Source organism: Pelodiscus sinensis, chromosome 13, assembly GCF_052426305.1.
Source record: "Pelodiscus sinensis isolate ZL-2025 chromosome 13, ASM5242630v1, whole genome shotgun sequence".
NCBI lineage: Eukaryota > Metazoa > Chordata > Testudines > Trionychidae > Pelodiscus > Pelodiscus sinensis.
The window spans coordinates 20,524,606-20,550,125 of record NC_143064.1 but is presented as its reverse complement, the minus strand read 5'-3'; the positions used below and the strand labels follow the sequence as shown (position 1 = coordinate 20,550,125).

At 40.9% G+C, this 25,520-nt stretch overlaps 1 protein-coding gene across 5 annotated transcripts in view; it reads left to right on the top strand.

Annotated features, from left to right (window-relative positions):
• COL4A6 (collagen type IV alpha 6 chain) overlaps positions 1–25,520 on the top strand; it is a 233,847-nt gene that overhangs the window by 145,746 nt on the left and 62,581 nt on the right. For all 5 annotated transcript variants that reach the window (XM_075940945.2, XM_075940946.2, XM_075940942.2 and 2 more), the window contains exons 5-13: positions 6,381–6,515; positions 8,231–8,275; positions 14,635–14,751; positions 18,647–18,715; positions 19,589–19,624; positions 21,085–21,147; positions 22,268–22,303; positions 22,610–22,651; positions 25,049–25,141. In XM_075940945.2, the coding sequence (XP_075797060.2) occupies positions 6,381–6,515; positions 8,231–8,275; positions 14,635–14,751; positions 18,647–18,715; positions 19,589–19,624; positions 21,085–21,147; positions 22,268–22,303; positions 22,610–22,651; positions 25,049–25,141 (636 nt within the window). The remainder of the gene's footprint in view (positions 1–6,380; positions 6,516–8,230; positions 8,276–14,634; positions 14,752–18,646; positions 18,716–19,588; positions 19,625–21,084; positions 21,148–22,267; positions 22,304–22,609; positions 22,652–25,048; positions 25,142–25,520) is intronic.

Here is a 25,520-nt window from a genome sequence, read left to right as displayed (position 1 = left end):
TTGTGAGCTTAGTGACATGCCAGAGCCATCTTCACGAGCTATTAAAATCTTCCTTGTGGGATGCTAAGAAAATAGGAAATATTTTGCCTGTTGGGATTAGAACACAGAGAACACATTTAATTCCCTCATCAGAGTGACCCAGGCAAGACAAGACCTGTGTAAGAGTCCATGCTGACTCCACTGGGTACATTTATCAACTTGGATAGCTGAGAAAATATATTTGTTTAAACTTTCATTTAATAATCAGTTCGAGTTGCACGTTTAGAGGAATAATTCCACGTTCCAAATACAGAAATGTAGTAATGTTCTGAAGAGTTACACCAAATCAAAGCAGTATTTGAAGAACCCTTGAATCACTTAACGTTGTTGCTATCTAAGGTTCTGTCTACACTTAATAGCTCTGCCAGGGGAGTGGCTAACAGCGCTGGGTTCACACTAACAGCACTGTAGCTAGCTGTGCTCCATGGTGGGGTGGGAGAACTGTTTTTTTTCTCACTCCTGAGCCAGACAGTTACAGCGCTATAAAGTGCCAGTTCAGTCTTGGCCTGAGTTAATAGATGACAGTTTGATAGCATAGGTGAAAATATACTCCATTTTCAGTATATATTTCATGTGTGTTGCCTTTACCTCATCATCTGGCCTTCAATTCAGTGTGCGCCTCTGATGCTTGCCTCAGATTGAAACCGAGGTCAGGAGAGAGAGACTGCAAAGCTTTTTCAGATCACTATCTCCCTCCCCCTTTTGCAAATGTCATCACTCCCAGCTAGATAAGGTAGGAAACATTGAATAGATGGTGCACTTGACCTCAGCTGAAAGAGCCAAAAGAGGCAAATGCAACTGAAGGGTGAGGATCTGAAATTGTAAAGAAAACGTTCCTTGCAATGAAGAAACACAATGGAATATGTGTTGTAAGCAAGAAATGAGAAGTTATTCTTCTGCTCTGCTCTGTGTTGATTAAGCCTTAACTGGAGGATTGTGTCCAGTTCTTTGTGACAGAAGGGACCGTTGTGGTGATGCAGTCTGAGTGTCTCTATAACACAACCCATACGATAGCCCTGCATTAATTCCTGTTTCAGTTGCTTGGGTTAAACAATACCATATCTTTTAGAAAAACATTTCATCTTGATTTAAGAAATGCCAGTGATGAAGAATCATTACAACCCTTGGTAAACTATTGCAATGGTTAACTGCCCTCCCTGTCCAGCAACTTGATCTTGTGTTACCTTTGTCGGCTAGATTGTAAAGCTTTTTTAGGGTTACTGGCCCCATTTAAGTGGGAATCAAGTAGGTGTGATATTTGATTTCAGGAAGGCTTTTGACACAGTCCCACATGTCTTTCTCATTCGCAAACTAGGGAATTTACTATAAACTGGGTGCAAAACTGGTTGAAAGACTGTTCTCAAAGGTAGTTATTGATGATTTGCTGTCAAACTGGGAGGGTGAATATAGTGGGTCCCTTGGAGATAGGGGAGAGGGGCTATTCTAGGTCCAGTACTATTATTTTCATTTAATTGCTTATATAATGGAGACAATATAAAATCTCCATCAGTGAAGATATTTAAAAGCAGGTTGGATAGACATATGTCAGGAATGATGTAGATTAGTGTTTCTCAACCTTTTTTTTTTATAAAGTAGCCCTTTTTCAAAAAGAGGTACCTACAGTTTTCAGACACACACTCTTTTTTTCTTCCTTTGCAACACATTTGTTTAAACAACTTAATCGTAGCTGGGCGGGTGATGAAATTTTTGGATGTAAAAAGTACAAATATAATAAAGTACTGAAAAACTTAAAACAAAAATTCAGTTTTCTCCAAATTTCAGTTGTCTTGCTGTACCTCCCAGACTTCTCTCAAGTACCCCTAAGGGTACTTGTACACTGGTTGAGAAACACTGATGTAGATGGTGCTTGGTCCTGCCATGAGGGCAGGGGACTGGACTTGATGACCTCTCGAGGTCTCTTCTAGTTCTAATGTTTTATGATTCTATGTGGTAAGATTATCCATTGATACATCGTTTTGGGATGGAAAAGGGGAATTGGAAGACTTTAAAAAATGATTAATTTTTTTAAAATCCCAGATTAACAACAGGTTAAAATTACAAACAAATATATTTTAAATAATAAACCACAAAACCTTTTTCCTGCCCATGTCTGAGGTGGATACAGACACCTGCATACATGAAGTAAATATTCACAGATTTTCAGGACTCTAATTTTTTTATCGGACATCCCAATTTTTCTCTCTTCATTCACTGGGTTGAACTGGACATCCAATCTTTTATAATTACCACTGTCTGAATAATATTAACATGTGTTTTCTTAACAAGTATCTTCTCATGCCTGCAATTTAAATGGGAACATTACTCTCAGCTAGTTATGCTTTTATCTGCCTTTAGTAGATTTGTTTTCTGTGCAGAACCGAAGTGCACAATAGCTTCAGAGACTACATATTTGCATTGTTGACACTTGTGGGGAACTAACATCTATGTGTGTATCCCTTTAAGATTCAGAAAAAGAAAATAGCAAAGAGATTACACTGTGTTTATCAATATAGAAGAAGCTTATTCTTTATGAAAAGGAGTAGTCCTGTAGCACCTTAGGGTGTATCTACACTGTGGTACAAGGTCCAATTCAGATACACAAACTTTAGCTATGTTAATTGTTTAGCTGAAGTCGAAGTAGCTTAACTCGACTTTAGGCGTTATCCGCACTGTAGTAAGTTGAAGGGAGAGTCTTCTCCCTTAAACTTCCCTTGCTCCTTGTGAAAACATGACTACCAGCATCGACCAGAGTGCCCTCGGTTTGAATTAGTTGTCTTAACAAGGACCTGCCAATTCATACCCTGGAAGATCAACAGCGACAACTGTAATCTTCTCTATAGCGTATACATACCCTTAGAGACTTACCAAATTTGTGTGTGTGTGTGTGTGTGTGTGTGTGTGTGTGTGTGTGTGTGTGTGTGTGTGTGTGTATACGTGGTTTTTGCCTATGAAAGCTCGTGATACCCGTGGGCTGTGTCTACATTGGCACCGCTTTCCGGAAAAGGGATGCTAATGAGACACTTCGGAATTGCAAATTCCGCGGGGGATATTTAAATCCCCCGCAGCATTTGCATGAACATGGCTGCCGCTTTTTTCCGGCACGGGGTTTTGCCGGAGAAAAGCGCCACTCTAGACGGGATCTTGCGGGATCAAGTAGGAATAAGGGATCTTCCGGAAAAGGGCTTATTTTCTGCAAGATCCCGTCTAGACTGGCACTTTTCTCCGGCAAAACTCCGAGCCGGAAAAAAGCGGCAGCCATGTTCATGCAAATCCCCTGCGGAATTTGCAATTCCGAAGTGTCTCATTAGCATCCCTTTTCTGGAAAGGGGTGCCAATGTAGACACAGCCTGAGAGACTAACTATATATATAGTATGTCTAAACTATGTCCCTTTTCAGTAAAGAGTGTAAATTAGACATATCCAAATTGTAAATTAAGCTGGGTTTTGAATTTCCCATGCTTCATTTGCATAATGGTGACCGCGGCTTTTTTTCAAAAAGCCGCTTTTCAGGAAAAAACACTGTCAAGATGGAGATCTGTAGACAGAAATGCCCCATTTCGAAAGATCCTGTAAGCCTAAAAAAATAGGTTTACAGGATCTTTTGAATGGGTCATTTCTGTCGAAAGACCGTGGGGTTTTCTTTGGTTTTTTTTCCTAAAAGTGTTATGCAAATGAAGCATGGGAAATTCAAATCCCAGAATCATTTGCAATTTTGATATGTCTAATTTATATCCTTTTATCGAAAAAGTGATGTAATTTAGACATACCCTAAAGTGCAACAGGACTACTCATTTTTAAAGTTACAGACTAACATAGCTACCCCTCTGAGACTTACTCTTTATGATCAGCCTGTGTTGTTTTTAAATACAGCTTTGTAAAATTCTCAAGCCCATAGAGAATTCCTGACTTGTTAAGATACTTCAGATTACGACCAGCATGTGAATTATCTTGTTGATTTCCTTTACTAATATTCATTGCAGTTGTTGTTTTCATTGAAAGCATGTTTTATTTTATTTTAAATGCTGATCCAACTGGGAGACAATACTAGTTAATGAAAGAAGATTTCATTTTTAAATGAAAGAATCTATTTAAAAAGATTTCTGGGAACATTTTGTGTCCTTCCATTAGACACTTTCCACTTTAAAAAAAAACCAATCTTTAGAACTGGGGAACTGCAATAGGTATTACAGAATGTTGCTGCACATTTTTAATCTTCTGCAAGTAACATCGAATATCTGCAGTGAGCTCCACCAGCAGTTACAGATAAGTGTGTTCAGATTCGGTGCTTACTTTGTGACAGAGCTTGCCAGGAGTGAGCCCTGGCACTTCTGGGTTTGGCCGTTAATAGCTCGGGAACCTTTGAGCTTGCTGCATCAGTTAGGACTGTAACAAAATTGTTTGAGCCTGGCACCAGACTCTTATAAGGCAGCTCTGCATAACTTAGCCATCAATGTAAGATGTTACATTGTGTATTTGTCTATGCCACTTTAGAAAAATTTGCCATCTTCTGGTCATGTTTAGTCAGTGCACTATTTCCCCAGCATATGGAGCCATTGTGATGATTTGGTTGCACAAATTGTGTCTGAACACATCACAGATATCATTTACGTCCTCAGATTACAATCAGGAAAATGTTTTCTTCTGATCTGTAAATCAGTTTTCAAAAATGCCGCACGTTCTTGCAAATTAAGTCGAACAATTTGTAAGCAACTACAAAATAACGAGAGAGAGAGAGGAAGTGGATAAATATAAGAATGTTCTGTAGCAGGTCATGCGTGTATCTCACTTAATCATTTCCCTGTCATTGCAAGGGTCTGGAGCATCAGGGCCCCTTGTGCCTCCATCCCACCCATTCTTTGCCTGTGACCCATCATAGTTTAGTCTCCTCGGACTGTCTTACATTGGTCTGTTTTAGGCTGTGGGATTTAATGTGCAGGTGCTGTCTGGTGTGGGTGACTGATGTCATACAGGAGGTCTGATGTGGCAGTCCCTTTTAGCCATAAACTCTATGACTCAAATATACTGTTATGGCTGCATAAGCAATTACGCTCTGAACCCTTTTTTCCAGTCTAATTTGTAGATGTGATCTTAGCTAGAGTTTGGGCAGATGAGCCTCAGCGTGGGAAGAAAGATTTTATATATATATATACTTGTTTAATTTATAACACCACAAAAAATATGCATAGGGTTTTAACATGCAAAGTGCTTCGCACTTTGGCCCCCTGCCAGCAAAGCAGTTAGACACATGCTTAACTTTGTCTCATATTTCTTTGTATTCCCCATGTATCTGTTTGTATCTAGCTGTCGTCTATTGCCTTCTGCTTAGATTGTAAGTTCTGGAGGCAGGGATCATCTTTTTTCTTCTGTGTTTGTAAAACAGCTAACACAATGGGGGTTCTAGTCCCCATGAACTAAATGGAATAACTCTTACTTTCCACCAAAGTATTTGAACAAAATATTGGGCCAATAGTATTTATCACATTGGTCAGCTGCCAGATCAGAGTTCAGGATTCTGCATTTCCCCTTCAGTCAATGATGATATTGCAGCAACTTAAAGCTTTTGTAGGACAAACATGTTCTGTGTTTTCTGTCTATGTAAACCCTACAGATGAGGACCACTACCCTGCAAAATGACATTCATGGCTTTTCTCTTCCTAAGATTGGGTAGAATGGGAATCATGATCATGCAAAAGGCTAGGGGGCCTTTCCTAAAATCCACATATTATGTACCACATAATACAAGAGTGATAGAAATGTAGCCATGTTAGTCTGGTGTAGCTGAATTTGATTCATAATACAAGAGGACATTGAAGTCCCCGTTGATTTTGAGCCTAGCATGGTGCTAGTCTAACATCGTGTTTTCTGAGTGCAAGGCCTCTGATTGCATGTGACCCATGCAAGACTAGGCTTTCTCTTGGATTTCATGGTTTCCCTCTGTTGTGTTTGATGCCTTTTCAAGTGCAGACTTTTTGTGCTTACCTTGAAAGCTGGGAACTGGAGGTTTCGACCTCCATTCAAGTGGTCAGCCTGATTTCAAATGCCATCCTCCTCCTTTGTTCCTCCAGCCTGATGAATTGCCAGAAATCCTGATGGAAAAGTAGGGGCATCTCATTATTTGTGTAATTTACCCATAGATTTTCATTCTGCATTGTCTGAAATGGTGCTTGTGAGTATTATTCACTGTTTTATAAACTGTCTTTAGCCGAGGATATACAGGGAAACCTTCAGAGATCTTTCCTGGTTTGCCTACAATACTCTGGCAGGTGTTGTCTCAAATATAACATGCAGGGCATTTGTGACCTGTGGAAAACTTCACTTTCCTCTTACTCTAACCCTTTCAGGGTCGTCCAGGACCTATTGGGAACCAAGGACCTATAGGGGCTCCAGGATTTACTGGGCCAGAAGGTTTGGCAGGGGCAAAAGGTGAGAGAGGTGCAGTGGGCTATCCAGGATCAGCTGGACAAAAAGGAGACAAGGTAGGTTCAACAAGCATTTTCCTCTTTTACCCTAGAGTAGATGTGATCACAGTAGCTCTTTATGAATTAAAAAAAATAGTACTGGACTTTCTCACTGCTGTTAAGCAGATATACTATTTGAGAAACATCTCCAGAGAGACCACTGGGTTTAGTCTGAGGACAACAGTCTTGGTGGCTGAATTATACAGGGTAGTACATACAGTCCAGCTTGTTACCTTCTGCTGTCTGATTCACAGCACAATGAATTTCATTGTTGCATGTAAAGTCTTTTGCTTTATATAACCAACTGAATGCCTGTTGCCATGATATATTTCACAAGATGAGATGAAAGTGGGGTGGGATGTTACTGGGCTTCCCCTAGAGGAAAATGGAACAGCCTTACCAGTCTCAGATAGTCAGACTCTACCCAAGTCATGTGAATGGCCATCGTTTTAGCAGAGGAAATTCTGTGTTGGAAAGTGCAAATTAATGCACAATGCGGGAATAATATATAAATTCCTTCAGCATCTTACTAAAATGAATTATAAAAATGTCATAGAAAGACTGTAGCGTTACTAAACTCAGTGAGGACATCTCAAAGGGCCTCCATGGCCAAAATAACAAACACAATTATCAGCTATATAAGGAATAGAACAGAACACAATACAGAAGATATTATAATGCTGTTAGTGGTCAGGTCTGTCAGTCCATTTCAAATGGGATGCAGCAGAAATAGACGGCATTCAGAGACCTGTGATAGAGTGAAATAAGACATGATCAAACCCTTGTGTTAAGAAAGATTGAAAAGGGCTGTTTACCTTAGCAAGGAAATGAGTGAGGATATAGAATAAAGACTGGTGTAGATAAGGCAGAGAGGGTACTGCTGTGCAGCCTTTCTCCTCAGACAAGAATAAAAAAAAATCCAGAATTATGACAATAAGGGCTGAAAACAATTATCATGCTGGAAGAGACACACTACCCTGCTTTAGGGCAGATGTCAGCCTCTATCGTGAATTAGGAAGAAACTCTCCCTGAGAATCCTTTATCCTGGAGCTTCCTACTTTGCAACTTCCACTGAAGCAGCGACTATTGGCCATTTTGGAGACAGGCTGCTGAACATAATGATCCACTTGTCTGCTCTGGGATAGCTGTTCCTGTCATTGACTTTTTCTTTTGCTATTTAGAGTTAAATGCAACTTCCAGTGCCTCTAACAACTTGGCAGAGACAACACCCCAGTATTCAGCTGGAACAGATGCAGGAGTAATGTAAATTAAAATAATGGCTTGTGTATTTCTCAGTTGATAACATCTGAGAATAATGGCATAATCTGGTACAGAAAAAAATCGCAGAAACCATTGCAACATTTCTTGAAACTTTTGTGATGCCCGGATTTAATCCACATCAAAAGCCATTTATTATGAGCCAGGCATCACACCTTAGAGGTGCAATGACAATTTTAATTTCTCTTTTAAAATACTTAGTGAAAACATTTTTGGAATGTTAATTTGGCAGCCAGTCTCATCTCTGTTGACACTAATGACAGTGGAGGAGCCGGGGTCCCTAGAATTAGATGTTCTACTCCTTTCACTGAGCATATATGATCATCCACCCTCACAAGATGTAGAGTGAATGAGTTACCTGGTGTGATTTATGGTACTATATAAAGAATAAAATGAGTTTGACTGATACACAGGCTTGTCCAAATAAGACATTACTTGTGCCCTCTTTCCTTTAGGGTCCAATGGGAGTTCCCGGATTTCAAGGGATCAATGGGATTCCGGTGAGTTTTTGTGTGTATATACATAAATATAAGGCAATTGCTTTTGGCACAGAGACAGCATCACAGCATATGCAAAAGCACCATGCCAGGTTCATCCCAAATCTTTCCTGTAAAATTTATTGTAATAATTTTAATGTAATTATTTTACCACTTTACCTCCTGTCTGGGGCGAAAAGGGAGGATCCATTTGACTACATGGGGGCTTCATGTCATTCTAGAAGGGACTCATATATTTTGATGGTGAATATCAGATAAATGGACTTTTGCAAAACTTTGTGTTGTATAAGATCAAGAACTGAATCTGGGTAGATGGATGCATATTTGCATCTATAATGCAACTTCACCAGTTTTCAAAGGTGTTCACATCCAACATTTTAGTTCAGAATTACTTCTAGCAAACTCTTGTTGCAAGTGAAACTTCTAAATTGGCATTGAGAGACCCTACAGACATTGTATGCTTTACACACATGGGGCTAACTGCTTCTAATTTGGAACTGGGATGGTCAGAACATTTTGCCAATGAAACAGGAAAGAAGTAGCTACAGCTTTTTCCAGGCAATGCACCTAAATACAAACTTTTCCTAGCTTATTCATGTTGTTTGGGTTATTTTTCTTCAGAATTTGACAGAGAACTTGAAATTTTTTTTATGAAAAAGTGCTTTCTATCAAAAGCTAAATTTTCATCATAAATTCAAAATCAGGAATTTTTTTACCTACTACACTCCTGTTTCCTTAGATGCCTTCATGCATAGATGTCTTCCAGACCCTTTCTTATTGGTTCTGGTTTTATTTTAACTTTTTTAAATATGTAATGCAGACTGTCCCACATTCCGTTCTTTTCTCTCTGCATTATTGGGTTTACTCTGCATTTTTCCCTTTCTGCATTTTAAATCTCTTTTTTCTCTTCCTTGTTGATTTTTTCCATCTTGTGTGCCCTTCCTTTTCCTCCACCATATGTGTTCTCCCTCACTCCCTTTTCTATAATTGATTAAATACTAAAAAAACCTGACTGTTTTTGAAAATGTAGCAGATATACAGTTGGGACCATGTGAGCTAGCTGTGCTCTGCTCTTTCCTTCTCTACCCAAGTTCCTCTTCCTGCTTTTACCAATTTCTTTTTTTCTCTTTCCCCCTAATCTTTTGCCTGCTTTCTGTACTCTTCTGCTTGCTGATTTTTTTTTAATTTGTCCACCAACCAATCCTCAGACTGTAACAAGAGCGAGCTGTTCCCATAATATTGAACATAATTAAACATACTCTGGGAACAAGCTGTTCTCAGGATATTTTTTCCAGTAAGGCTCTGAGGAGTGGGAATTCCCAACACGGGGAGGGTGATTCTGTTATGAAGAGTGCCAGGTAGCTGGTAGCTACAGACATTCCAAACAAGGGCTAGAGGAGTTAGACAAAAGGGAGTTGAAATCTAATGCCTGTCTGGATCTGATCTGTTTTCTTTACAGCCTCCTGCAGGTGGGTGAGTGATTTTGCTCATTGTGAAAAGTACATTATTCAAGAGTATGGCCCTTCTGCCTCTGAACTCTGGTCTGGATTGTAGCTGATGCAAAAAGGGGAAACTTTAAAAACAGTACATTTTGTTTTCATTCTTGCTGCTGAGATAAAAGGTTCCTTTTTCATGGTGAAAATAGAGAACCCTGCTGCGTGGGAAGTATTTATATGTTCTCCGGTATTATTGCCATTTCAGAATAGGGGGCAACGTAGATTGTTGTGACATACATATACACACATGTTATCCAGATTTGTGTTTGTGTGCATGTGTGAAATACATTGCTCTGCCTGCACCAGAGTTAACACCATATCTCCAAAGAGACTAGTGATGGTGTGTGGGCAGGAGGATGAGTAGTGAGTGGGTTTTATCAGTACTCAAGAGTTGTCCAAAGGGGACTCTTAGTGGAGGCCCAGTGGGAAGCGATGGCCAGCTGAGGTTGCCTGTGAAATGATGGCGTTGCAGTTGGGCTGATGCATCCCTTTGATCTCTAGTACATACAGCAGCAGCATGTGTTTGTTAATTGTTAGCCTTAGACAGATTGTACAAAAGGTTCTTAAATCCTCCTCTCTATTGCATATGTTTAATTTTTCCCATGGGGATTAGATTCAAACACATCCCTGGCAAAAGTTTAGAAGTGGAAATAGAAGATTTGTATGGTTTTAGCTGAGTATACAGGACTCTAAAAGGAAATGTTTCGATGTGAGTCATTGGCTGTGCCAGGAAACACAGACCCGGGGAGCAAGAGACTGTATTTTGTTCTTAGGCTATTTAAAGCTCTGATACAGAAAATACAGGATCTTGGCATTGGTCAGAATGGTCCCTTTGCTCTAATGATAAATGAAACTGCTTATTGCATTAGTTTTGCATTCACCCTTGATTGCATCTGTTTCCTTGTGTTTTTTTAAAACATTTGTTGAGCTCTCCTGTTGCAATTGCCTTTGCACTAAGTCTGTTTGACTTAGAAAGAATTCTCTTCAGAATCATGGTGTTAGTTTAGTGGGAGGGGGAGAGAGCAAGGCTTTTGTGGGACAAGTAACTTTGGAGGAACCAGTTCTCTTTCTACTTCCCAGGGAACCTTTCTCTTTATGACCCTCCTCCTCTGCCCCCTCTCCCCCCACACACTCACTTTGTATTAACAAACCATCCAACCTGCCATGCCATAATTACAGACCGTAAAGTTCTCCTAATTTAGGCTGTTGAGATACTTGTTCCCTTTGTGCTGAGCCAGCAGATCTGGTAAAGCATGTGATAGCCAGAATTAGAGAAGGAAGAGAGCAGTGAAAACAATCAGTCCCAATTTTCCAGGCCAAACAAGCTCTATTGATCAGTCGGGAAAAGATCTCATTTAAGGTTTAATGCTTGAAGATGATGGGCACCTGCACCACTCAAGTTAAAAGAGCATGTTGGGTAGAGCTCTCGAGATCATCCGGCCCTTACAAGAAGATATCATTAATTAACTAAGAATATAGCTTAGCCAGAAGGCAGGGTATCCTGTGCTTTTCACAGCCAAAGGGATGCATAATGTATTTGCGTGATACTTTTTCTAAAGAGGATTTAACTATCTGACATCTAGATATTGTGGCACCTGATACTACTATTTAAATTAAGAACGTTAGACATCAGGTAATTGAATAGTCATGTAATTGCATGAATTTTTATCAGTTACACGACTATTTGGTAGTCCCCAGGGGCGGGAACAGCAGCCAGTGCATTCCGGCCCCACTCCCAGGGAGCCCCCTGCCACACCATGCTGCTGCCTCTCTATCAGATGCAGCAGCACGGGGTACCAGGAGGGAGCTGGTCCATGTGGGAAGCCAGTTTAAAAACCAGCTCCCTGCATGGACCAGCTGCCTGCCACCCTGTACTGCTGCCTCTGATGTAGAGACAGCAGTGCAGGGTGGCAGCAGTTCTTGTCTACAAGGGTCCGAGCTCCCCATGGACTGAAGCTGCTGTGGGGGGAAGCGGGAAAAAGAAGGTAGGGGTGGTTGCGTGGGCTGTCCACGGACAGACACTGGTCTGGCAGCAGCCCCTGTCTGTGGGGTGGTCTGTCCTCTGATACAGAGGCAGCAGGGTGGAGAGGGGTGGGTGTAGTCAACAAGATTAACTGATAAGCATAATCTTATGGGTTAATCCTACAGCTGACTACATGTTGACATCCCTAATTTAAATTTCAAGTGTCAAGTGCTAACACCTTGGTATCTTGTCACTTTCTGTCATTTAAATACTCTTCACTCTACAAGTTCTAGGTCCATGCATTGTCCCTTTCCTGTAGGGAGAAGAAAGGCATTAAATCAGTACTCCACCAGTGCTTGATCCTTTGTAGTTGGGCCAGATTCTTCCCTGATTTACATCCATACTACCCCATTAATTCAAGTCAATGAAGCTAGACCAGGTTTATGAAGGAGTGAATGAGATCAGAATCTGGCTTATCCAGCACAGAAGGTGCTAGTAGGATTCTGGGGCTATGGTAGAAATGAAGAGACAAAGTGTGGGGTCCGGTTGTAACAATCCTTGGTGGTAAACTTACCAAAGTCCTTCCTGTCTCCATTCCATGGGGGTATTTGCTGAATAGGGCTTGAAAAAGAGCAATAATGACCCAATGTGTGTATTTTATTACAGAGCAGCATGGTGACCTAAGATACATTATAGCCAAGCCAGAGAAGCAAATTTACAGTGATTAGAGTGTTTTATTTTTGTAAAGAATCTTTTGGGGGGAGCCTGATGCTGTAGTATGAACTATGGTCTGCAGCCTGGTCTACACACAAACTTTTGCCTGATTTAATCATACTGGTTTACATATAGTGGTGCAAACCCTTGTGTGGACACTTATTTCCCTTTTGTATACTCCTGTTCCTTATTGACTTAAGCAAAATCAAAGTGAACCACTCCTAGCCCTGGTCCACACTAGGGAGCTATTTCGAAATAACAAGTGGAGCGTCCACACAATCGAGCCTGTTATTTCAAAGTAACAGGCTGGTTATTTTGAAATAACACCTCCTGCTTTTCATGAGGAATAACGCTTACTTCAAAATTGTAATTTCTGGAGTTATTATTTTGAAATAATTTCCAACATAGACATGCCCATAGAGAACTACCTCTGTTGAACAAATTCAGTTTAAATTCACACTTTTAGTTAAACCAGCATAATTCACTGTGTAGACAAGGCCTGAGAGTTCCCAAAACTGCCACCCAATTGCTGTATGTCTTTGGGCCAGTCTCCGAGGCCTAGATTTTCAGAGGTTTTGAGGCTTCTAAATTCCATTGAAATCAGGGCAAGTTAGAGGTCTAAATACCTTTGAGGATCTGGGCCTTTAACCTCTCTGTGCTCCTGCTATGTTAGTTTCATCTTTCATAAAATGAGGGTTATAGTTAGGGATGTAAAATCCCATTTAATTGGTTAACTGGTTAAATGTAGTGTTTAACAGGTTAACTGATTAAATGGGAGGTGGCTCCCCTGCCCACCATGACCGGGTTGGAGCCCCCAACCGCACCCCGCTGCTGCAGGCAGGAGCTGCTCCGGGTAGCTGGAGTAGCCCTTCCTACGGTGGGCACATGGGGCCGGAGCAACACCCTGTCTGTGGTGGGTATGGAAGTTACTCCAGGCCCTACCAGTTAGCCATACCAAGGGTGAAGCTTAGAAGTTAACTGGTTAACCATTCACATTCCTAATTATAATACTCACCATTTGTAAAGCACCTCACCAGCCTCAAATGAAAGGCATCTAGATGTGAAAAACTCTCCTTATGGGTTTTGACCTGGGCTTGTGCTATTGGCCTGGATCATGAGACATGAGCATGAAAGTGACGTGAGTTTGAATCCAATGGCGAGGAATGAAGAATGCATAGTTCCATAGATCCTTTTTCACTTCCCTAGTATGTGTCATTAACGTATCTGATGCTGCGCCAGAAAGATGAATCTTGGATTAATTGAAAATGACTTGTGATATGGTTCAGGTCTAGGGCTGTGGAGATAAACAGAGCTGTCACAAAATGCTGCCTCTGAATAGCGTGTATCTCATTCCTATGAGAGAGAGGATGGAATAAGGAAACATTTAATACACTGGCATTTTCTTATTGATGGTTCTGCCTGCCCTTGTACTGTCCACCAAAAATCCATATGTCAGTCAAGAGAAAACAATTAAATGGGCTACATTCTGACCTTCTTTACACCAGTGTAAACCTGAGTGACTCCACTGCAGTTAATGAAGCCACCCCAATGTATAACTGTTGTGAGATCAGAATCTGGAGCATTTCCCTAGCTTTTAACTGACCATTATAAATGACTTTTGTTAGAGGGAACAAGTTAAAGGCTTTCTAGGCAGTGAATAATTTGAACATAGAAGAGTTTGGAACTGTCAGGGCTTAGCATTTTTGGGCCTTTTCCTGCTCTGGCTTTTATACATTTAACTTCCATTGGTGGTGACTAGGAGTTACATCCCTCTGTACATTGGTCCACTGCCTGTTGTCTCCTACCAAGTATCTAGTGCTGTATTGGTTGCACTTTGCTAGGTCCTCACAAACACAACATGTGCTTCTTGTTACACCAACCCACACAAACAGATTATAATTAATAATCAAATAAATTAAGCTGAAGACTTTGCAATCAAGTTCCAAAGTGGAGCGTGCAGGCTGATTAATCTCTTACTACTGCCCTCTGCAGACTTGACTCTTTCGCTGGAGGAAGGGGAAAGTGAGAGAGGGGAAGGGGGTTGCCATATGGCAGCACTCAAACATGAACACTAGATGTTTAGCCTGTCTTTGTGTTGCACTGTAACTTAGTAGACACTGGGATTTGGGATTCAATATTTCCAATGCTAAAATACTATGTGTAATTCATTCTCTCTCTCTTTCACACAGGGCCACCCTGGTCAACCAGGGCCCAGAGGTTTCCCTGGCCTTGATGGCTGCAATGGCTCTATTGGAAGTCCTGGCATTTCAGGGGTGGATGGATTTCCTGGTACACCGGGGCCACCGGTATGTTCTCAGGCTAACACAATATTTTCTAGTCATTTAAATCAACTGTTGGCTTTCTTCCTGTTTATGCAATGATTGGGGAACATTGATAGTGTTATTAGAAATCAGCTCACATTGTTTCTAAATTCCATGTTGCCAGATTACAATAAACCTTCAGTCCCTAATGGTGCTCACATGGACTCATGGTGAACAAGATCTACCCCTTGTGAGCTCAATTCTGTGAGGTGCTGAACACCATGAAGTCCTACTGAATGACTGCAGTAGGAGTTGGAGGCGTTTGCAGGCTCTGCCAGCAGGCCCTGGTTCAAAATAGCATTTAAGTGTATTTTTTAGTCCCACCGAGTCAATTTAATTAAATCATTTGCTTTAAGCACCCCTCCTGCATATGGATGCATTCCCAAACTATGGTCTCACTAAAGAAACTGGGGTCTGGAAAGGTTACCAGCAATTTTACAAGCAAATTGATTTATTAGGTGTAATGGTTGCTCTGGATACCTCTTGTTATGAGTCGCATAATATAGTTGCAGTCTGTCACAACATTTCTCTAGCTGATGCCATCTTTCTTCAATCCCTTGCAAAGCACTTTTTCATAACGTGTTAATGATTGGCTAGATGGAAAGATTTCAAGTTAATTCTGAATGGAGAGGTTAAGTCTCGGACTGTTTCACTAGTATAGTTCCACATCACACCCCTCACAAGAATGATAGTCTGGACTTCCTTGTTTCCATGGGATTGCTGGGAATCCATTAATGCATTGTGCAAATCTGCATTAATCTGTATTTACTAACGACATCAACAAAACCTATGGTAACATTTTCAAAAGCGTCTAAGTCTCATTGAAAGTATGTAGGATTTAGGCTACTTAGTGAGTGAGCCCTAAATTACTTGGGCACGTTTTAAAATTTGACCGTAAGCCTTTAAATAAAGAAGTATAAAGATATGGAATTGTTTTCACATTGTACAGTACCATAAACACTGAATGGCTGGGGAAGTGATCTTACAAACCTTACTGATCTGAGTAATTCTAAATTCAACTACATTGCATGAATGTAATGTTGTGCGCACAAGCGGGAAATGGGAAGAAAATATAGTTGGCAAATATGAGTGACTCTGTTATACTGCATCTTTATTACAAAAATTGGGTACAAATGTATGCCTATGTCAAAACCTGAAGTTCATAGGATATTGAAAAAAACTAAACCATATGATCAAATCGAAGCGATGATTTCTAGAAAATCCAGTTTACTCATGCATACTGTTCAAATTTTTTTTATATAATCCTGTAGGATTATATTTTTGGCCACTCCATTATCTTCCTTTCAATTACATTGACAATTAACATGAAATTACCTAAAATAAATCTGATAGAATGATTAAGGTCAGATGGCTAAATCCAGAGCTATATGATGAATTCATCCTGCATATAACTGCAGTTTCTTTGGTAGATTTACCCCAGGGATCATTTTGTCCTGTAATGATTAATGGGTCTAAACTGAGTTTAAATAGATGATGATTGGTTCAATCCATTGGTTCAATCAATTCCTCTGTGTTGGAAAGATAGAAAATATGGCAAAAGACTGCCTTGGCTTAACCACGAGATCTTGCATGATCTAAAAATAAAAAGAGTCATATAAAAAATGGAAAGTAGGACAAATTACAAAGGATGACTATAGGCAAACAACACAGGAATGCAGGGGCAAGATTAGAAAGGCAAAGGCACAACATGAGCTCAAAGTATCTATGGGAATAAAGGGAAACAAGAAGACTTTTTAATAAATACATTAGAAGCAAGAGGAAGACCAAGGACAGGGTAGGCCCACTGGTCAGTGAGGAGGGAGAAACAGTAACAGGAAACTTGGAAATGGCAGAGATGCTTAATGACTTCTTTGTTTCGGTCTTCACCGAGAAGTCTGAAGGAATGCCGAACATAGTGAATGCTAGTGGGAAGGGGGTAGGTTTAGAAGATAATACAAAAAGAACAAGTTAAAAATCACCTAGAAAAGTTAGATACCTGCAAGTCACAAGGGCCTGATGGAATGCATCCAAGAATACTCAAGGAGCTGATAGAGGAGGTATCTGAGTCTTTAGCTATCATCTTTGGAAAATCATGGAAGACAGAAGAGATTCCAGAAGACTGGAAAAGGGCAAATATAGTGCTCATCTATAAAAAGGGAAATAAGAACAACCCAGGAAACTACAGACCAGTTAGTTTAACTTCTGTGCCAGGGAAGATGATGGAGCAAGTTAATAAGGAACTAATCTGTAAACACTTGGAAGGTGGCAAGGTGATAGGGAACATCTAGCATGGATTTGTAAAGAACAAATCCCGTCAAACCAACCTGATAGCTTTCTTTGATAGGATAATGAGTCTTGTGGATAAGGGAGAAGTGGTGAATGTGTTATACCTAGATTTTAGTAAGGCGTTTGATACAGTCTCGCATGATATTCTTATCAATAAACTAGGCAAATACAACTTAGATGGGGCTACTATAAGGTGGATGCATAACTGGCTGGATAACCATACTCAGAGAGTAGTTATTAATGGTTCACAATCCTGCTGGAAAGGTATAACAAATGGGGTTGCGCAGGGGTCTGTTTTGGGACTGGTTCTGTTCAATATCTTCATCAATGATTTAGATATTGGCATAGAAAGTACGCTTATTAAGTTTGCAGATACCACCAAGCTGGGAGGGGTTGCGACTGCTCTGGAGGCTACGGTCATAATTCAAAATGATCTGGACAAATTGGAGAAATGGTCTGAGGAAAACAGGATGAAGTTTAATAAAGACAAATGCAAAGTGCTCCACTTAGGAAGGAACAATCAGTTTCACACATACAGACTGGGAAGCGACTGTCTAGGAAGGAGTACAGCAGAAAGGAATCAAGGGGTTATAGTGGACCACAAGCTGAATATGAGTCAGCAGTGTGATGCTGTGGCAAAAAAAGCAAACATGATTTGGGGATGCATTAACAGGTATGTGAGGAAGAAACGAGAAGTCGTTCTTCTGCTCTACTCTGCGCTAGTTAGGCCTCAGTTGGAGTATTGTGTCCAGTTCTGGGCACCGCGTTTCAAGAAAGATGTGGAGAAATTGGAGAGGGCCCAGAGAAGAGCAACAAGAATGATTAAAGGTCTAGAGAACATGACCTTTGAAGGAAGGTTGAAAGAATTGGGTTTGTTTAGTTTAGAAAAGAGAAGATTGAGAGGGGACATGATAGCAGTTTTCAGGTATCTAAAAGGGTGTCATGAGGAGGAGGGAGAAAACTTGTTCATCTTGGCCCCTGAGGATAGAACAAGAAGCAATGGGCTTAAACTGCAGCATGGGAGGTTTAGGTTGGACATTAGGAAAAAGTTCCTAACTGTCAGGATGGTCAAACACTGAAATAAATTGCCCAGGGAGGTTGTGGAATCCCCATCTCTGGAGATATTTAAGAGTAGGTTAGATAAATGTCTATCAGGGATGGTCTAGACAGGATTTGGTCCTGCCATGAGGGCAGGGGACTGGACTCAATGACGTCTCAAGGTCCCTTCCAGTCCTAGTAGTCTATAATTCTGTGATCACAGAACAGACACTTGTATGAACAGAGATGTTAATAATAGTCTTTGATAATATGTAAAAATGCTGAGACACAGTTGTCTGAAGGTTCAAAAGAAGAGAAATGTAAGTAAATTTGGGAAATGCCAAATAAAATATTGATATATCTTGATTTAATTATAGCATGAAGATGCTTAGGTGTGAGAAGGCATATATAAAGGGGTAGATCCTCAGCTGGTATAAGATGGCAAAATGCTGTAAAGGAGGGGTCTGCCTCTATATATTTTGAATAACATTTTCTCAAAAGAAAGGTATAAAGATGATAGAAAAATTATTTTATACTTTCATTCTTTTAAAAACAGGGTCGCTTTGGTCCCAAAGGTTCCAAAGGAGAACCTGCCTATGCCCAAGGTGGCCTTAAAGGAAGTAAGGTAAGAGTTGCCAGCATGCGGGAGAAGACATAGCAGAATAAACTTTCATGCAGAGCTGCAAGTGGGCTGGTATGGGCCAGTGTGATATATCCACAAAAAGCAGCTGATGGTACTAGGACATTAAAGTGCTGCCACAAGGTCTGGCAGCACTGCCAATGAGGGGGAGGACAAGGGGCAGCTGCTCTGGGGCCCCTTGATTTAAAAGGGCCAAGGGCTCCAGGCTACCACTACTGCAAGAGTGAAGGTCACAGCCTCAGTGGGAGCCCCATTCCCTTCAAATTGCCACTGGGACTCCTGACTCATTCATTACCTTTCTGCATCCAACCCTTACACAAATACTTGATATATAGCATGTGGACACACATACGCTAGTGCTACGTGGATGCTCACTACTTATAAGTAATTAAAACTAGTCAAAGTGAAAAAAGTTTTCTGTGAAACACTTCACCAAATTTTGTTCTCCTTTTTTGGTCAAAGTTTTGAACTTTTCAAGTTAACTTATTAATGTGTATGAAATAGATAGAACTTAGATGTTTATGGAAAATGATCACCATTTGAAATGTTAATAGTTAAAGATATATTTAACATTAAGCAGCACTTTAAAAAAATGTTTAACCAAAATTCAGTGATGTATTACTCCTAGTACAAATTTAGATTATCTAGGTGTTGCCTTTGCTCAAACATAAAGGTATGCAGTTCCCATGGTGTATGGTCAGGACTCCCTTCAATGTCTGATCCAAATACTTGCAATTTAAGTATGGATATTTTTTCTAATTACTTACCCTAAATATTTCTCTTTATACAACTATAGTGCCCATAGATAATCTATTGTTATGATAGTGTATTTTTCATTAATTTATTTTTAATTTTTAGGGTGAAAATGGTCTTCCTGGATTGGATGGGATTTCTGTAAGCTATTTAAAAATATGATTTCAAAAATAAATTGTTTGTATTACTGAATACAAGGAAAATAATAAGGTTTTTAGGTCAATGCCTTCACATTATTAATTGTTTGCATTAATCAGTTTAGGCACATTTCTATTCAGTGGGCCAAATTCTGATTTTAGTAACATAAGTGTAAATCCAGAGTAATTCCACTGGCTTCAATGAAATTACTCCAAGTTTACATCGTAGTAAACAAGATTGGATTTTGGTCAAACCTGCACTGAATTTCACATTTAAAACTAACACCTTTCTAATGCTAAACTCTGTGACAGTGTTTTTCCTGATAAATGAATGCTGATGTCAAATAAATTATGTGTTTTAATTGAGAGATATTTTTCCAGGGATACTGTCAATGGTTTTTAAGACACTTTCTATGTTAAGCTTGTCAGGATTTGATGAGGAAAGTCCTGGTCATTCGGTAGACTTTTATTTTATGTGCTTGTCCTTGCAATTCCCATTTTATCACTGAAGAATTAGAAGGGACACTGCCAATTGAAATTTGGTCTCGAATTAACTTTTTGTAAAAGCAAACTTTTATCAAATGTATGGCTAAAGGAATATTTCCCTTGTCTGTAACCATGTGCCTCCTTCTACAGTTTTTGGAGGGAACATTCCAAAATGGTAATTCATTGTCTTTCTAAGGGTATATCTAGACTACATGGCTCTGTCACCAGAGCCATGTAGATTAGTTTACTAGACATACCCACATGAAGTCGCAATTTAAATAATCGCTGCTTCATTTAAATTAAAATGGCTGCCATGCTGTGCCAATCAGCTATTTGTCGGCTCAGTGCTGTAGTCTGGACTCTCCGTGGTCAACATCAAAGGCTTTGGTCGACCTCCCCGGTATGCCTTGTGGGATGAGGTTTTCCGGGAGGTCGACAAATGCCTTTGATGTCGACTGCGGAGCTTCCAGACTACAGCGCTGAGCCAACAAACAGCTGATCAGCACAGCGTGGCAGCCATTTTAATTTAAATGAAGCGGCGATTATTTAAATCGTGGCTTCATTTGGGTATGTCTAGTAAACTAATCTACATGGCTCTGGCGACAGAGCCATGTAGTCTAGACATACCCTCAGAATCTAGTCTTGTGAAATACTGAGCATCCTCAGCTCCCAGGAAAGTAAATTAATTTAAATATACTTAGCCTCTCATCTAAAGCACTTGCTATCTCTCCTAAGAGAGCCTGTATGACAGACAAAGTTAATGTTTGCTTTTGGGATGAGAGTATTTGTTAATTAATAGAAACCAGTGCTGCATTCTAGTCTGTCGTCTTGTATCCTGATATTTACTCATTTATTAAATTAAGGAAGATCAGGCATCAGTGAAAGGCAGATCAGAATGGTGACAACTGGTTAAATGGGAGGGTGAGAACTAAAGAGTTGAGTTTTTTTTAATGTATTTCCTAAAATTTTTTATGATAGGGTCCAAAAGGTTTCCCTGGCCCAGCAGGGTTTATGGGTCCTATAGGATTGCCAGGTGTTCAGGTAAGGAAACCTTTCCCTTTGCATTCAGTGTTGTTAATAAAGTAATGCTATAAACAGGTATTTCCTCATCACTGTCCATTTTCATATCCCTGAAATTGTTAATTACCTTTGTGAAAATGGTGATTTGGCTACAAAAACCTGCATGGCTGTGAAACATAAGCGAAAATTATTGTCTTTGAAAATGTCATAAAAACAGGAACAATTCCAAATGTTCAACAATAGGAAAACTCCATTACTCTCTGCATTCACCTTGGTGAACCCCTAGCAGGGCAGACTCACTGCAGGGAACATAATATTGGGAACAACATATGTAGTTGGCCTTTTAAGTACAACTGGACAAGACAGCATGACATAACACTTAAAATGGGACCATAGGAAGTTGGATCAACTGTCGAGCAAAACTGACCATATTTATACAAGAAGGGACCACTAATGCAGCATGGTCACTTTTAAATACAGAATATTTTTTAATTTAGAGTATAATGCAGGCAGTAGAGTAAAACTTCTGCTCTTTGTACGGTGTATTGATCACTAAGTCCCAATCCTGCAAACACATGCATGCTTGAATTTACTAATGTGAGTAGTTCCTACTCATAGTAGCAAAACTGTTTGTGTGTTCTGGCCTCTGCAGTATCCTGAGAAATTACCCTTGAGAGGTATGCATTCAGGAGACTAGAAGACAATGTCAGTTTGGCTGGTATAAAATGCAGTAATTGCAGAATACTTGAGTCATTTGTGTGGAATGATTCAAATTTGGGGCCATGTATTCTGGAACTAGGAATGCTGGGAGTGCTTCTTCATCCCTGGCTTGAAGTGTTTTCCATCATGCATGGGGTTTGCAGTTTGGTTCAGTGGCTCTTAGTACCCCATTCTACTAATTATCCCAGCTCCCCTATTCAGAGCTGCAGTTTTCTTTAAATTGTTGATTTTAATGTATCACCGTGACAGTGTGCTTTCCTGGCCACCAAAAACCTTCAAAGGCCCATTGAAGTCACTAGATCTTGGATCAACCTCAAGTGAACAGCATCCCAAAATTATGTTAAATGCCCAGACTTTTTTCTTACATCATTTTCATCCACTTTTTTAAGTTAAATAAAATCTTGATATTGTTCATGTTTAGGGGCCAATGGGTGCACAGGGGCCACCAGGACCGAAAGTGAGTACCTTCCCTTTGTGCTTTCTTTTCATACCCGAGTACTAAAGAGAAATTCCAGGGGTTGTGTGGGAGTTTATTATTTTTTATCATTGTTTCTCTTTTCATCCATTTAAATGTAAATATTTTATACCGTTGGATGAAAGATGCTAACCTAGGACTGGATTTAGCAAAGCATTTTAGCAAGTGATTAAGTCCCACTGAAGTTATATGCTTGAGTGATTTCTGCATTATGACCATAAGTGCCAATTTCTCATTGCCATCATCAACATCCTCTTTATTCATTAATTCTTACTGTTTTTCCCTCAGGGAAACAAGGGATTAGGTTTCCAAGGAGAGACAGGTGAAAAGGTAAGTGGAAGTGATTTGCTTCTGTAGAGAACTACAAAACCAGTGATCCGTAGCCCAAAAAGTGCCCACTAAAAAGCTCTTCAGATTTCAGCTCCGCCATTGGGAATTTCAGTACACATTGGCAGGGCTTGACAAACAGCGGCGAAATCTACTCGCCAGCCTTGCACTGTGCATGCACAAGACCCGCATTGCGCATGCACGCGCCGCCGATGAACGGGGCGACCGGCTGAAATCTACTCGCCACGGCTGAGTAGAAACAGCGATTTGTCGAGCCCTGCACATTGGTATTTAAGCCGTATGTTGAATAAACAGACTGAAGGTGACTTCCCAAAAAGAATTTATTCTAGGACACTTAGGCCAGATTTACACTGGCAGAAAAAAATGGATATAAGATACGCAATTCCAACTAAGACAATTGCATAGCTGGAGTTGATGTATCTTATATCGACTTTCTGGGGTGGCCCCACCACGGGAGGTCAATGGGAGAAATGCTCCCATCCACTTCCCCTACTCCTCGCAACTGCACAGAGTACCATGGTCGATGGTGTTGCCGTTAGTGTTCAGTGTATTGGATCTTTACTAGACCCGCTAAATCGAATGCTGGAAGATCGACAGCTGCAACATCAATCTCCGCTGCAGAGAAGACAAGCCCTTACTACCATGATCAGAAATTCTACTTATTGACAAGACAAAATGGAGTCCAAGGAGGAGGAGAGTTAAGATTGCAAAGGAGCAGGGCTGGGGTGGCATTCCTCACAGGTAGAAAGGCAGTGGTGGAAAAAAATCTTCTAGGACCCAGTGCTTCATGATTAGAGCCTTGCAAAGCCACCGGTATCACGGATATCCACCATTCACTTTTGTGGATATTGGAGTCATTGCAGATACCAAAATGGTGGGGGCATTCCTAGCAAGGAGCTGTGGCTGGAGCACTCCACAAGCACTTCCACCTCAGAGCTTGACCCTCTCTGTCCCCTTCCTGGTGTTTATTGGGTAGCAGGGCTGGGGTGCTCCTGATGAGGAGCATGGCCGGGGCATGGGCTGCTATGTCCCGCCAAGTTCTTCTAACAGGGAATGGGACAAGCACCTACACCTCAGTCACGTTCCTCACCGGGAGCACTCTGACCCTGCTCAGCAGGACAGAACGCGGGATGGGCTGCTTAGTAGGAGTGTGGCTAGGGCACAAGTTCTTGGCCCGCTCTGCCCCGCCAGGTGCCCCTATAGTGGAGCTTGTCTCATGCTCTACTCGCTTCCTGGCTCTTACTGGGGAGCGGGGTTGGGGTGCTCCTCCCGCATCGTGTTAGGAGCACCTGGCAGAGGGGAGTAGGACACGCACATTATCCCGGCCATGCTCCTCACCAGGAGCACCCTGACCCTACTCCCAGTGAGTCTGGGAAGCAGAGCCAAGCACGGGACAAGCTCCGCTGTAGGAATTCACCAACCCCGCACCCTGGTAAGTGACAGGCAGAGCCCTGCAAATTCACGGGTATCCGCACCCACGGACCAGGATGCAAATGGCCATGGATCAATTTGCAAATACAGATGTGGGTACGGATACAAAATTTGTATCCATGTGGGGCTCTGCCTGTGATGCTGCATCTCCTGCAAGGAAGGACTCCGCTGAGAGATAATGACTCTCCACACTTGTCAGAGTCTTATCCTTCATTCCATTCTGTTTCTTAGCTCTCCTGGTAATTTGACTCCATTTAGCTTTCTGGCTATAATGGGTCATATTCCAGAGTGACATACACTTTATACCAGCCCATTATCTAGAGTGGTGTTTACTTGGCATGCACAAAAGTGCAGTTCTGCACCCGCTAGATCCTTGCAGGGTGAGACTTTTCAAAAGTGCCCAGCATTGGCCTTACTCTTCTCCCATTGTGGCCAGTGGTAAAATCCCTATTGACTTCCCTGGGACCAGAGTCAGGCTAACACTAAATGCTCTTGAAAATCCCACTGTGCCCAGTTTTAGGGAAGCGTGGGTAGATAGTACAGAATTAGACTTTTCCTGTACTTCCAGAAATGACTTCTGCTCACATCGTCTGTTTCTTGATGTTTTATGTCTGTTACCTCTCAGTCTTTCTAGTTGACTTGCCTTTCTCTCTTGCATTTTCATCACTTTTGTATCTGCCTTCTGGTTCTTTCCTCTATTTTTCTGCTTAATCAAGAACTGGCCTTTCTTTTCCTAACATGCTTTGTTACTTCACATTACTTTAATCCAATGTGTTTTGCTCTTGTTAATTTGCAATCTGACCTTTTGGGTTTCATGGCCAACCTCCCACATCAGCCTTATACTCTGCATGCAAGACCTGAATTGAGGGGTTTTCAGTGGCTCATGAACCACACACCTTAGGTCTAAGATGTTCTGCTTACATTAATGTCTTCCCCAATTGTCAACAGGGAGATGTCGGTCTACCTGGACCTGCAGGTCCCCCACCATCCACTGGGGTACTCGAGTTCATGGGATTTCCAAAAGGGAAACCAGGAGCACAGGTTTGTAAACACAACAAAACAGTGCTGAATTGTTGCTTTCCTTAATGCTAAGGCTAAATGAAGTAGCTAGACAATCCTAGGGTTGTTCAAATCCTGCATGAATTGGTTCTCTATGGTGTTTGTAAAATGAATATTGTGACTTGGTTTTTGAGAGAATAAGAATCGAACTAGTCCCTACTGGTTCACTTGGAGGGTCAAAATCCAGTTTCCAAGGAGTGGGGTATTTCCCTCTTTTTGCCCACATAACATGGGGTTTTCTCTCTCACTTTAGTGATCTCCAATACCAACAAGTCTTGAAAACTCCCGAGGAAAGGTTCTTCAAACAGAAATAATTCTCTGTAAAGGAATATTACTGTACCAAAATAAGCAGCAGCCCATT